Source organism: Rattus rattus, chromosome 9, assembly GCF_011064425.1.
Source record: "Rattus rattus isolate New Zealand chromosome 9, Rrattus_CSIRO_v1, whole genome shotgun sequence".
Lineage (NCBI taxonomy): Eukaryota > Metazoa > Chordata > Mammalia > Rodentia > Muridae > Rattus > Rattus rattus.
The window spans coordinates 90,998,012-91,012,099 of NC_046162.1; the positions used below are offsets into that span (position 1 = coordinate 90,998,012).

Here is a 14,088-nt window from a genome sequence, read left to right on the forward strand (position 1 = left end):
AACAGTTAAGGCCACTAAGAGCAACGCCTGTCCTTCCAGAGGACCTGCGTTTGCCTCCCAGCACCCACAGGGCAGCTCACAACCATCTGTGCCTCCAGTTCCATGGGATCAGAAGCCCTCTTCTGGCCTTTGTGGACACCAGGCATCCATGAGTGCAGAGATACACAGGTACACAAAACACCCATACACATTTAGGAAAATTTTAAAAGCTAGGTGTGGTCGTATAGGCAGACATCTCAATTTGAGGCCAGCCTGTGTACACAGGAAGTTCCAGGACAGCCAGAGCTACATAGTGATAACCTGTCTTTAAAACAAAACAAAACTTCTAACGTGTGACCCTCCGCAACACTGAGATTGTAGGTGTACTCCACCATGTGCTGTTATCACCACTTGAAATCTGAGAAACTGAGGCACAGAGTTGTAAAGAATTTGCCCAGGGTTCCACAGTGGGCAGCAATACAACAAAATTCTGAACAGTCTGTAACTAATGTACTAAATTGTCCATTGAAATTTACCGACATCCACTCAGAAAGATAGAGCAGAGATGATGGACGATCTAGGAGAGTTACAGTGGAAGTTACCTACCATGGAGGAATTCCCTCTTCCTTTCCGCAGAGAGGCTCCAGGAGCACAGGTGCGTAGTGACTCCTCATGATCAACTGACATCTGAGTGACATTTCCACTAGCAGGCAGGTCACATCCTACTCCATAAAGGTAGAGAGAATGACAGGAACTTCTATCTGCCTGCTAGAAAGAAGAAAACTCTCCTGAAGTGATGACACCAAGAGAGGGCTTAGTGTAAGCCTACTTTCTATTTAAGGCAGCCCTGGAAAACCTTCCTCTCAGCTCCAAAGCTTTACCTGTAGAAACATTTATTAGCCCATTGTGGTAAATAAGGTTTGTGTACTGTCTTTTAAACACCTCTCAGTTGTCTACCCTCCAAACCAAGTATAATATAGATGATTAGTGAAATAAAATCTATTATAAGAAAATTGTAACACTTTATGAATCTATAGATTTCAGTTTTGCCTTGTCAGGATAATTAGAACATTACCTTTAAAATAAAGTTATATGCTGGGCACACCGCAGTCACAGCATTTGACCCCGCCCCTCATTCCCCAACCCCATTAGGTAGCTAGTAGTAGGATTACATGGTAATCCAGTGTTTCATTTTTGGGTAAATATTGTTTGAATTTTTGTGTGTGTGTGTGTGTGTGTGTGTGTGTGTGTGTGTGTGTGTGTGTGTGTGGTGTGTGAATATGAGAATGTATCTACACATGTAAAAGATGTCAGGTGACCGCCCCTATCACTTTCCCTTTATTCCTTTGAGGCAGGATCCATCCCTGAACTTGGGTATTATTTCTCCGCTAGGTTGGAAGCCAGCAAGCTCCAAGGATCCTCAAGTATCTGCCCTCTAAAAGCTGAGATGATATTACACATAGACACCTACCTGGCTTGTTCCATGGGGCCCGGGGTCTGAATCCCAGTTCTTATGACTACTCTGAGCTATTTCTCCAGCCCTTAACAGAGTACTTTAGATTCACTACTAGACACTAACACTGACCATGTTATTAGACAGTATGCCAAAGGCCAGCACACAAAATTCTTCAGGACAAACTTAGTTCTGTGACATAAACACAAGATAAGCCAGATACAAATAACCTTACCTCTCCATCAGTACTCCTCTAAACAAAATTTTATCAAGATGCTTAGTAAAGTTTCTTATAGCTATAATTCTAGGCCTAGATAAAAATTCATTAAATCAAGTATTCTTTAAACTATGTCATAATAGAAAAACCTTGATATTGATTATAAAAATGACATGTTAAAAAATATTAGGTTCAACTTCAGTATGTTTCAATAGTTCAGGCCCAAAAATTTGTATTCCAATTAAAAGAAGATTTCTGATCTTTTTTCAAAAGATGAAATCATCCCTAACTCTATACAACTGGAGTGCTCTACTATTAAGCTCCATCCTCTGGCCTTGTTTGAAACAACATCTCAGTGTATAGTCCAGGCTGGCCTGGACTCCACTATGCTGTTCAGGCTGGCCTTAAACTGAGGCTGGCCTCAACAGTCCTAAAATTAAAGGTATGTGCCACCATACCCAGCCAAGAGACAAAATCTTTATGGGAGGTATACAAATTTTACCTAGATTAAAAACCTCTGCGCTTTAGCTATTTGAAACATTATTTCCTGGATTAGCTTAGCCCTCAGAGCCAAGTCATAAGGACTTAAAAATAAAGAGAAAACACTCTGAGGCATCTGATTACAGTAGCCTCTACTCTTCATAGGCCTGACCCAGAATCCTTCTTAGGTCAACTAGAATTCATTACGATTCAGTTTATCAGCTCAAAGCCTACAATATTTAAATGTTGGACTACCAGATAATACCTTCTGTACTTCTATTTCTCTTAAGTACTTCATTGAGGGAGGAATTGAAGTAGGATATAATCTAGCTAATAAAAATTTTTTAATTTGTCCTGTGCTGGTTAGTTTTTTGTCACCTGGACACAAGCTAGAGTAATCTTAGGAAGGGAACCTTACTTAAAAAGATGCCTACTTCAGGCTGGCCTGTGGACAAGTCTGTAGGACATTTTCTTGGTTAATGATTGATGTGGGAGGGCTCAGTCCACTGTAGGTAGTTGTCACCCAGTGGTCCTGGGTTGTATAATGAGCAAACCAGAGAGAGAAAACCAGTAAGCAGTGCTCCTCCATGGCTTTAGTTCCTGTCTTGGCTTCCCCCAATGATGGACTGCCACCAAGACATGTAAGCCATACACACGCAACCCAAATTGCTTTTATGTGTTTATCACAGCAGTAAAACGAAAATTAACACATCTCCTTACTATCCAGATAGTTCCAATTTAAGAATGTCACTGTGCTTACCTTATTTTTAAGAAGAAATTTATTCCTGCAGATCAGAATTTCCCGTAACCACTTGAGAATTTCTGTGCTACTAAGCATTTGATGACTAATTAATTTCTTGCAGATGTAAAAAAGCATTTGTGAACTGCAGTAACATAAAGTTCATTGTTACAGAGTCATCAAGAATGTAATATATACTTTATATTATATATAATCATACATACAATGACATTATTTCATAATAGGTATACATTTACAAGGCTTAGTTTTACTTGTTCACAAGTTATCCAAGCACTAATAACAATAAATTAAAAAGAATTCTATTCTTGCAGTAGGGGTAAAAAAAATTGTAAATTCATATACACAGCAAAGACTGCAAAGAAAGAGTAGTCTGGAACCAGTGCTTAAAAACTGCTGCTTGTAGGACAAAACCATGCCCCCAGCATCTATAAAGGAAGTTTCAATGGAACACAGCCACACCACCTCATTCCCAGTCTGTAACTGCTTTCTTGCTCCAAATGTAAAAGTGCAGAGTCACAACAGAATGGGTGAGCCAAGAAGCCTGGCCCACCTCCCACCCTTTAGAGAACAAGATTGCTAACTTGTTCACTATACTCTACAATACTATACTACTGTGCTGTCTAATAGTTTAGCTACGAGCCATCCACATGACTACGTGAGCATTTTAAGTGAAGCTTGTCCAAAATGAAATGTGCTTTTATTTGTAGTGTAGTAAGACACACTACAAATTTTGAAGACTTTATGGAAAGAAAAATATAAAATATTTCACTGACAATTCAAATTGATTATATGTTGAAATATATATATATAAAGTTAAATAAATGCATTTAAAAGTTTTCTTTTATAATGTGTTAAATTAAAAGTTAATTACATATGTTGCCAATGACTATGCCATTATTAGAGTTTAAGTACTCGAACTCCACACGACCCAATACATCCATGTCTACAATTAGACAATGACAGAGCTATTTATAGATTTCCATCTTCCTAATGTGGTTTCCTCATGCTCATTAAAAGAAAGCCATCTATTCAGCTTCAGAAATATACCGTGAAATCCTACATACATTTTCTTATACATATATGCCTGTTTTTAACTAATTCGCCAAAAGCACTAGTATATACAGAAGACTGAAAAAATATCATAGCTCCCCCCCACCTTTCAATGCACATCATATACTGTACTACTGAGCTATGTGCCTAGTTTAAAAATGCAAAGCTGCAAAATGTTAATACTTTTAGTCCTATAACTGAAAAAAATCTATTAAAAACAAAATTGTATCCAGGCATGATAGAACATACCTTTAGACCCAGCACTCCAGAGGCAGAGGCAGGTGAATTTCTATGACTTTAAGGCCAGTCTGGTTTAAATAGTAAGTTCCAGGCTAGCCAAGGCTACACAGTCAGACCCTGTCTCAAAACAACAAACACAATTGTAACTGCTTAGAACTACACTATAGAGGATATTACATGAAGTAGAACTTGTAACCAGGTAATAAAGATTAACACTATTTTAAAACTTTTGTTTTGCATGTATGTGGTATTTCTGAGAGTTAAATGTTCTAATATTTTCAATTCAAATAAAATACAAAATTATAAAGTATCTACAGTTATAACAATAAATATGACGATGAACTAAATATTATAAAGCTAATACTTAAAGACAATACAAAATTAAAATTTGAAAGTGCATATACCTAATTTCCCAAAACGTTTCTACAGGAGCATCAGGATTCCACAGATCAATGCTGTCTAACTGATGAAGAACCAGCAAAGCCTAAAGTTGAAAAAAGAGAGGACGCTGAAAATTCTTTAGAAAAAAGAACACTGGAGTACTTGTTTCGCAAATGCCAACAAACTTAGCTGTGTCTGAGTCTTAAGAACAGGGAAAACCGCGGTTTTGACAGCCAATCAGAACTGCCACCTTTACCCTAAGTGTCATACACATGAAGTTGTGAACTAATTCAGAACGATATACATACACCAAGCTGCTTTAAGAAATAAACAAGATTTCAAGAATTAATAACTCTAGAACAAAATGTTCTCCCCTAAAATTAACACAGAGCAAAATTAACCCACGCGATGAAACATGGTAAAAATTAACTTCCTTGTTACATAAACTTTTTAGACAGAAAAGTTATTTTCTAAAGTTGACAGAGGGGCAAAACAAAGTAAACTTTGTATCTAGTAACTCAATTTAAATAAGTAACTACCATATAAATATGCTGTTTTATACATTAAAACTATCAAAGGTTATTAAAGCAAAGACTCTTTCTTCAAACCTGCTCAACCTAGACTGCAGTTCCACATTTCCCCACCCCCTAGCAAATTCTATTGTGCTCTGCACATTCAGTCCATGGTAAATATGTATATAGGATTTTTAGGCCCCTGTTATTGAAATACCAATGAACTGTTACTTGAAACAAATAAGTAATTTATAGTTTCCATTTTAAAAACACAGCACAAAGTGAAATTCAGTTTGCCATTATTGTACAGACACTTGATACAACTCCTGGTACTCTAGGATTGTCTATTGTTTTTCATACAGTGGCACCCATTGGGTTGGGAATTTAAAGCATTTGCTTTCTCTTATTCCATTTAAACTTTGCAGACAAACACGTGTGACAAGATAAAGAGATAACATCAGTGAGGCACAGTCTTTATGGCCTGTGCTGCTTCTGGGGTTCCAGCCCTATCATAGGAACTTGGGGAAAGTGTTTGATGTAGAAAAAAAAGAACCTAAGGCATACCGAGGTTTTCTTTTGGAAGGTGTTAAACTGCCAAAGCCTATCTGTTTTTGAAAGGCTTCAAAATATGCATACAGTGAAAGAAGAGAAGGCAGTATTTTGGTAGAGTACAAAGGACAAAGGCTGAGTCCCAAATCCCAACTTTATGCCTGTCATTTACAAATAGTTTGGCATTTGGTAAGATTGAGATATTTTAGGGTTTTTTAGGTGACACATTCTCTGTTTAATAGTTTTTTGTATAATCTGAATAAAAATGTACTAGCTTTTTTCATTTCAATGAGTTTATATTGCTTTCCATGTCCCCTTCTGCTTTAGTCTTCCATGCTGCCATGTGTCATTTTGACAGAGACATGCCCTGAGAACCACCTCAACGTTGGGTGACTATATCATCATGCCAGTATCAGAGAATACATTGACATTAAAGAGATGATACAATTTGCTGGAAAACACTTTACTACTTGTGGTTTGTTGATGATATCTATTGCTACAAATTGTGTGACTGACTTGCTTCAGCAACGCTCCAAACACATTCTACTCATCCAGTATGTCCTAAGTATTCTCAATACTGCTGAATGGCTCACATAGGTTTTAGCATATGTTTAATAGCATGCCAAGTTGAAATACCACTCTCTTAAATAGACCCATTCTCTTACTATGAATAATTAAAGTCCTCCCGATACTCTATTGGAGGAAAATGCATGTACTTACTCAGACCTCACCTCCCAGGCACCGGCTCTGACTGCCGGCACCACACTGCTGCTTGAAAAGCTTTATGTGAAGGAGTGACGGAACGCACTCTGCGTAACGCACTCTGCCGTTGCTTATTTTCACTCACAGCGTGCCAGTGAGATTCACCCAGCTTTTGCACTCATCAGTAATTCTCTTTGATTTAGTTTACTGTTAGACGGGGTCTCTCTATGCAGCTTTGACTGTCCTGGAACTCTCTGTAAACCATGCTGTTCTGAATTTTTTGGTTATCGCTTTTGTTGTTACTGTTGTTGTCTTACAATTTCTTGAATCCATTCAAGAAAAAAAATGAAAACTCTGTTCACAACTTAGATTTCTATATTAGGGACCTAAAGGCTATCAATTTTTCTTTTCTTCTTCTTCATCACCTTCATCATTTTGGTGACAGGGTCTTACTCTTTAGCACTGGATGGCCTGGAACTCTCCATGTAGATCAGGCTGGCCAGGAACTCACAACCATTCTCCTGTCTCTTGTCTCCCAAGAGTTGGGATTAAAGGAGCATGCCACCAATCCAGTTCCTTTTACTTTCATTACTGCATAGAATTCAGTTAAACCAATAGAACAGGAATGTCTACTCTGCTGACATATCTGAATGGCTGCTACTCTGGTTGCACTGCCGACCACTGTGTGTGCTTTGTGAGTGGCATGTACACTTCTGTTGGCTCTGTGACCAGGAGTAAACTTCAGCATTTATGTTTAGCTCTGATATTATAAATAACATTTAAGGGTAGTTATACTAAATTATACTCAGTAGTATGTAAACAAAAACATAGTATCCACATTTTAAAATTTATAAACTTTTATCTTACTGAATTCTATCTTAATTCTTCTATGGCAATAAAATAATACTTCAATACTTTGTTACTTTTAAGTATTCCCCTATGCTCAATATTTTCTAGGTATTCTTGAAAAAAAAAAGTACTGTAGCATTCAGTGTAGTATTCTAATGAATGACAAGGACCCCACGCTATCCTTACCCTACTGGAAGTTAGGAAAGTACTCAATGACTCTGCATTGCAAACAGCTTCTTTCTTTACAGAGTTTTTCATATTTTGTTTTATATATTCTGAAGTTTTACTAACCTGATGCAGTTTTACTTCCTAGACAGACTGAACCTTTGCAACAAGATCTTCATCTCTCTCTCTCTCTCTCTCTCTCTCTCTCTCTCTCCAATGAATCTGGGGCTAGAGAGACAGCTCAGCAGCTAAGTGCATTTGCGGCTCTTTCAGAAGACTTGAATTTGTTCCATCTGTCTCAGCCAGTGGACAGCCACCTGTATGCAACTTCAACTACAGGGAGCCAATATCCTCTTCTGGCTGCCCTGGATACCCACATCCTTGTGCGCGCACGCACGCGCACACACACACACCCTTACACGTAAGTAAAACACCCTCACTTTCTATGTACTACAGTACACTTATCCACACTTGTACTGTCTTCCAGTGTGCTTACATCTATGCCATGTCTCTTGTGGGACCACACAGCAAGATTTTTGCCTCAGTTAGAACTTACTCAAGAAAAAGAAAAGATCTGTTCATATTACTTTGTGTGTGTGTGTGTGTGTGTGTGTGTGTGTGTGTGTGAGAGAGAGAGAGAGAGAGAGAGAGAGAGAGAGAGAATGAATATCTAGAGGCTAGCTTTTTTCCATCATCATCATCAAAATCATTTTTAGTAACAGATTCTTACTCTGTAGCAGGCTAGCCTGGAACTCACCATATAGACTAGTCTGGCCTCAAACCTACAGCTGCCTCTGCTTCCTGAATGCTGGGAATGAAGGTATACACCACCATACCCACCCAGCAAAAGCTGTATTTCTAAATAGCCAAAAGCAAAACCACAAATGCTCATCAACAGATAAATGAGTAAACAAGCTATGCTATATTCGTATAATAGGACTAAATAGAGTAAAACAAGATGAATCTTGAAAACAATCAACCACTAACACAGTACAACTACAGCAATTATGCCAAACTAAAAATAAAAACTTATTTCATTTATCTAAAATACAAACTAATCTACATTAACAAAGCAAATCAATTATTACAAAGGAGCCCAGGGGAAGAAATGGGATTAAAAAGGGATGGGGACTGCAAGGAATACAAGGCTGACATTCAGTAGTAATGCCTGTTGTCTACCAATGAACCCATTAATGAACGAGCCAATGGAATATCCACCAATAACTAGGAAAAGGGAAATAACATGTGCGACAACACACGTGTCAAAAAAATTCCTAATTTAAGGGGGTACACAAAGTAAGATCACGTTGATGAGTTCTATTTAGGAACTACAAATTTGTAAAACTAACCACATTTGCAAAATCAGACTATTAAGTTTGTAGAACAAGGGTTAGAGTACTAACTGCAGAAAGGAAACTTTCTGGGCTGAATATATTCTAAATCTTAAATTACTTGTATATGTTAATTATAAAATGATAAATTCCGTTTAAAGGTGTACATTTAGGTTGTCAGTACAAAAATAACACTTACAAGTAAACTCGGAGGAGGTTCAGTAACCAGTCCAAATTGGGATCCATCTCAAGGGGAGGCTCCAAAGCCTGACACTATTACTGATGCTATGATGTGCTTACAGATAAAAGCCTAGCCTAGCATGGCTGCCCTCTGAGAGGCCAAACAAGCAGCTGACAGAGATAGAAGCAGACACTTATATCCAACCAATAGACTGGTCAGGGACCCCTGTGGTTGAATTGGGAAAGGGTTAGAAGAAGGTGAGGAAAAGGGTGACCCCATAGGAAGACCAGCAGTCTCTACTAACCAGGACCCCTGAGATCTCTCAGACACAGAACCACCTACCAGGCAGCATACACTAGCTGGTCCTAGGCCCCTGACACATATACAGCAGAGGATGGCCTGGTCTGGCCTCAGTGAAAAAAAACACATCTAACCCTCGAGAGATTTGGAGTGGAAAGGGGTTTTGGTAGGAACATCGTCTTGGAGACAGAGGTAGGTGTGGGAGGAGGAACTGAGAACAGACCGGGAGGGTGATAATGACTGGACTATAAAACACAGATTAAAGATGATTTTAACAAACAGTAAACTCTAAGCTGATGAGCTGGCTCAGGGAGCAAAGGTGTCTGTTGTCAGTAGAAGCCTGACAACCTGAGTTTGAGTCCTGGGACCAAAAGGTGGAAAGAAAGAACCAACTCCTACAAGTTATCCTCTGACTTCTTCGTACATGCTGTGGTATGCACACATCCTCCCACACAATAAGTAAGTAAATGTAGATTTTTGTAGTTTTGAGATAGGGTCTTTCTATGTAGCCTTGGCTGAAATCAGACTGCCTCTGAGATCCACCTGCCTCTGTGTCCCGAGGGCTGGAATTAAGGACATGCACCCCAACCACCCAGCTACAAATGTCGTTTTGTAAAAAGTCAACTTTGTTAACACAGTGCATTGACTCTAATTTAAAAACAGGCTATAACAAGTGTCATCAACAGTAGAGAAATACCAAAAACCAATACACGGTTAGTGGAAGTAGTAAATGATACAGTAGCTTTAGTAGCAGTATTTGTGGCAGTCCTCACTGAATGTCCACCCTCCAGTCCCTGCGGCTCAGCTACGGAAGCCTGAAAACCTGACTTCAATCCTCAGAACCCACGAAAGGTGGACAGAGAAGACAAACCCCACATGTGCCACAGTGAGTGCATACACAGCCTAACCCCATTATGTAAACACAATAATAGCTGAAGGAATAAAGAAACTAAAACTTCCAAAACTTTTTACACCGTGTAATCCAAATACAACAGGACTTGTGACACATAACTATAATTCCAGCCAGTACAATGGCTGAAGGAGGAATATTGTTTTAGGATTTAGAATAGAATAAAAATCTTATCTCAAAACAAAGAAATTGGGCTGGGGATTTAGCTCAGCGGTAGAGCGCTTACCTAGGAAGCGCAAGGCCCTGGGTTCGGTCCCCAGCTCCGAAAAAAAGAACCAAAAAAAAAAACAAAACAAAACAAAGAAATTTGTTGGGGCTGATGAGATGATTATAGCTGTTGAAGGTATTTGCCATCCAAGGCCAGAAACCTGAGTTTTGTCTGACTTCCATGTACCCGCGTGCACGCACGCGCGCACACACACACACACACACACACACTTACTTTAAAATTTTTAAAATATATTTGTAAAAGCAAGCTCATAGAAAGAGTCAAATAATTGTTTTAAAAAATTAAGTTCTTAGAAAAAGAACAGAGACAGTTACAATCTTTCTTTCAAGAGCCCAGAATTCACTTCCTTTTACCTCCATAGCCTCCTGAGCGACCTCTGGCATGTGTGACTGAGGAACCAGCTGTACGAGCCCTGTAATCAGTTCTGCTGTACTACCTTGAGTTTCAGGGCCCTGTTTTCTTGGATTCTGCAAAAGAAAAGCAAACTTAGTTTTATTTTTGTTAAATGCATTAGTTCTATGCATGTGTGCATGTCTGTGTATACAGAACGTGTGCTCAGACAGCCACGGAGGCAGGAGAGTGTGCTGGACTCCTTGGAGCTGGAGCTAGTCAACAGCGAGCTGCCTGTGTGGGTTCTGGGAACCAAAATCAGGAACTCTGAAAAAGCAGGAAGTACTTAAGCACTGAGCCATCTCTCTAGCCCCTTCAAACTTTAAATTTGGGGTTTTTGTTTTTGTTCTTTGAGACAGAGTTTCTCTGCACAGCCCACACTATCCTGAAACTCAAACTTTAGACCAGGCTGGCCATGAACTCAGAGATTCACTTACCTCTTAGTCACGAGCAACTTTAGCTAAAAGATACTAAGTTGGACCAGGCAGGACAAGTGTTAGCATTTTGTTTAAGCTCCACCCCACAACAGTCAGGTGTGCCTGACTATAAAAGGGGCTGCTTGACCCCCTCCTCTCCCTCTTGCTCTCCCCATTCCCTTTCTCCCTCTCTCCACATGCTCATAGCTGGTCTTGACTTCTCTTCTCTTCTTTCCTCTTCTCTCATCCTCTCTCCTCCCTTGCCCTCCCCTCCCCCTGCCATTCTTTGCCTCTACTACCCTCTCAACTCCCCTCCCCATGCACTAAATAATATACTATGCCTTCATGTGGCTGGTCCGCACCGAGAAGGGATCCCTCAGCATGGGCCCGCTGGGGCACCCCCTTCTCCCATACCTGACTACACCTCCATAGAACATATTCTCCTTTTTATCTTTTTATACACATCAACAAGACTCTTTAAAGAGGACACTAACGTAATGAAGAGAAATGACTGGGGAATGTAAGAAATGTAAGCTTCCTTGCTTAGGAAGCTGGGAAACCATGGAGTAACAGGAACCGGGACAAAGTCACAGAACAAAACTCCTCCAACAAGATGGCATGACTGAGGTCATCTTTACCTTTCTCCTATTAACTAAGGTTTAGAACTTATGTGTAAAATACTGTTTTACTGTCCTGCAGTTACTGAGGAAAGCCACTTAACCACTAGATGGCAGCAAAGAAAGCAACCTCCATGGAGCGAGGCAGCTGGCCTGGGTAGTGACAATCAGCCTATCAGAGGAACTCCCAACTCCCCCAGACACAAAACAAAAGCCCCACAAAGACAGGGGTATGCCAGGGGTGGAGCCTCTGCCAGCCTTAGGAGACTACCTGACTCTAGTTCAATCCTCAACATCACCAAGGAAATAAAAAGGACGCCACAACTCCTGGAAAATAGCAAAGTATACTTAAAATGATTTTCTCTCAAAGAATTCAACCCTGCTTCTTCAACAATAACAACTTACCATGGGATACACTGGCCACCCTGTCCACTGGTGAACATAAACCACAGCCTACAGCCTTGTACATAGAGGAGCCTGAGCTATGTGGCAAGCACAGTGAGTGTCGCCACAGTTCATACCACACGCCAGAGAAACCAAGAGAAAAAAGTGTTATTTTCAGAGTCTACTGACAAATTCTAGAAAATTTTTCCAATCTAAGGATTTAACTATTTATTCTACTTAACTTTCAAATTTGGGTGGGCTTTTCAAAAACACAGAAAGGTCTTCTTTTGGGGTAACCCATCCTTTGGGAACTTCATCCTTTCTGGCTCTATTATCTCTCATTATCAAAAAAATCGCTCATGTGTAAATATTTTTAAAATTCTGCAGTGAAGGCATGGTAGTTCATTCCTGTAATTCTAGCCCTCAGGAGCATCTAGTCTAAAGTCAGCCTGGGATGCGCAACAAATCCGAGATCAGTGTGGCCTACATAGCAGATTCAATGCCAATCTACTGTACACACAGCCAGGACTCTGTCTCAAAAACCAAACAAAACACATGTGTGCACGTGGATGTGCGCAAACACACACACACACACACACACACACACACACACACACACACACACACACGTGGGGTTCACAGAATTCTTGAAACCACAGCCAATTAGTTATGAATGCCTTTACTTTGATAACTTGAAGAGCACAGCAGCAAATCCGTACAGCACCTGCACAGCACAGGCCTGACACTGAGGAAAGCAGTAGAAATGTCATCTGGCGTGTTCTCCAAGGACTAGAGCATGGGAAACGTTGAACATGTCATCCTGTGAACAATTCAAACTGTTCTACTTGGACAGTAATAATGCTAATGCTAATTGTATCTTATTAACAATAGCAGTACCTGATTTTATTGCTTATTATGTGCTAGGAATTGCTCCTAAAAGCCTTATACATATTTTGGTCTTAACGGTCTCTGAGGAAGGAACTGTATTACTGCCGACTTTCAGATGAGAAACCTAAGGTGAAACAAATCGGTCCTGCCCCAGAGCCTATGCTTTTACTCCTCATGTACATCCACTTGGTTACACTCTTTACATTAGTTCTTAATTACTCTGCTTACCAAAGTCATGTTCTCAGGAATAGAATACCATTTGCAGCAATAAAAAGCAGAGTTATGGCAATAATTGCATACTAACCGCTCTCATTTCAACTTTCTCTTCTAATACGGTTACAGGCAGAGCCAATGATAATAGAAGGCTGATCAAAGGAACACAGGGAGATAGTTACAAAAGCTAACTTACTTAGCAACAGCAAAAGGAACGAGCAGTCCAGGTGCTGAGCACACGGCTTTTACAGCCGTTTGTCCCACATGACCCCAGAAATCTGTGATTACACTGCAGAACGAGGGCAAGTGATGCTACTGAATACAGCTCAAGGAGAAGGAAAAGGTCAGAAAATGTGATCTAATTATATTAGAATTCTCTGGAATTGGCTTTCTTAGCAATACTTAGAGGTTACTCATAATTTAAAAGGACTTTTAGTTCAAATAAATTAGTGGAATAATTTCAAAGCATTTCATTAAAAATACTTACACAAAGCAAAAGCTTTGGGTCTGCATGAATCAGTTTCACCATGGACAAAAGAAGATACTTGTAGCTCCTTGCCTCTAGGTCCGTAGGCTTTTCTTTAAACTTAAGGCTTGTTACCTTTTCCTTAAAGGTAAGACTCTAATAACAAAGCAAAAACATGCATCCACTTAGTAAGAATCAGATATCAGATTCAGAATAATAGCTATACTTTATAAAAGAAATTATTTAAAATGCTTTGAAAACACACATTTCACACCACCAAATGTACGATACTGGTAGAAGCATAAGCTAATAAGCATACATTTAACACTGCATTTATATTATAAATGTTTTTATAGCATTTATATTATTCTTATATAACAATCTAGTAATATTTAATAATAATCTAAAACACAAGAGGTATAATAT

At 39.4% G+C, this 14,088-nt stretch overlaps 1 protein-coding gene across 2 annotated transcripts in view; it reads right to left on the reverse strand.

Annotated features, from left to right (window-relative positions):
• Window positions 1–14,088, reverse strand: part of Nf1 (neurofibromin 1) — a 230,850-nt gene that overhangs the window by 136,939 nt on the left and 79,823 nt on the right. For both annotated transcript variants that reach the window (XM_032911686.1, XM_032911687.1), the window contains exons 13-17: window positions 13,684–13,818; window positions 10,642–10,755; window positions 4,584–4,663; window positions 2,890–3,013; window positions 586–747 (exon numbers count right to left, since the gene is read on the reverse strand). In XM_032911686.1, coding sequence (XP_032767577.1) covers window positions 586–747; window positions 2,890–3,013; window positions 4,584–4,663; window positions 10,642–10,755; window positions 13,684–13,818 — 615 coding nt within the window. The remainder of the gene's footprint in view (window positions 1–585; window positions 748–2,889; window positions 3,014–4,583; window positions 4,664–10,641; window positions 10,756–13,683; window positions 13,819–14,088) is intronic.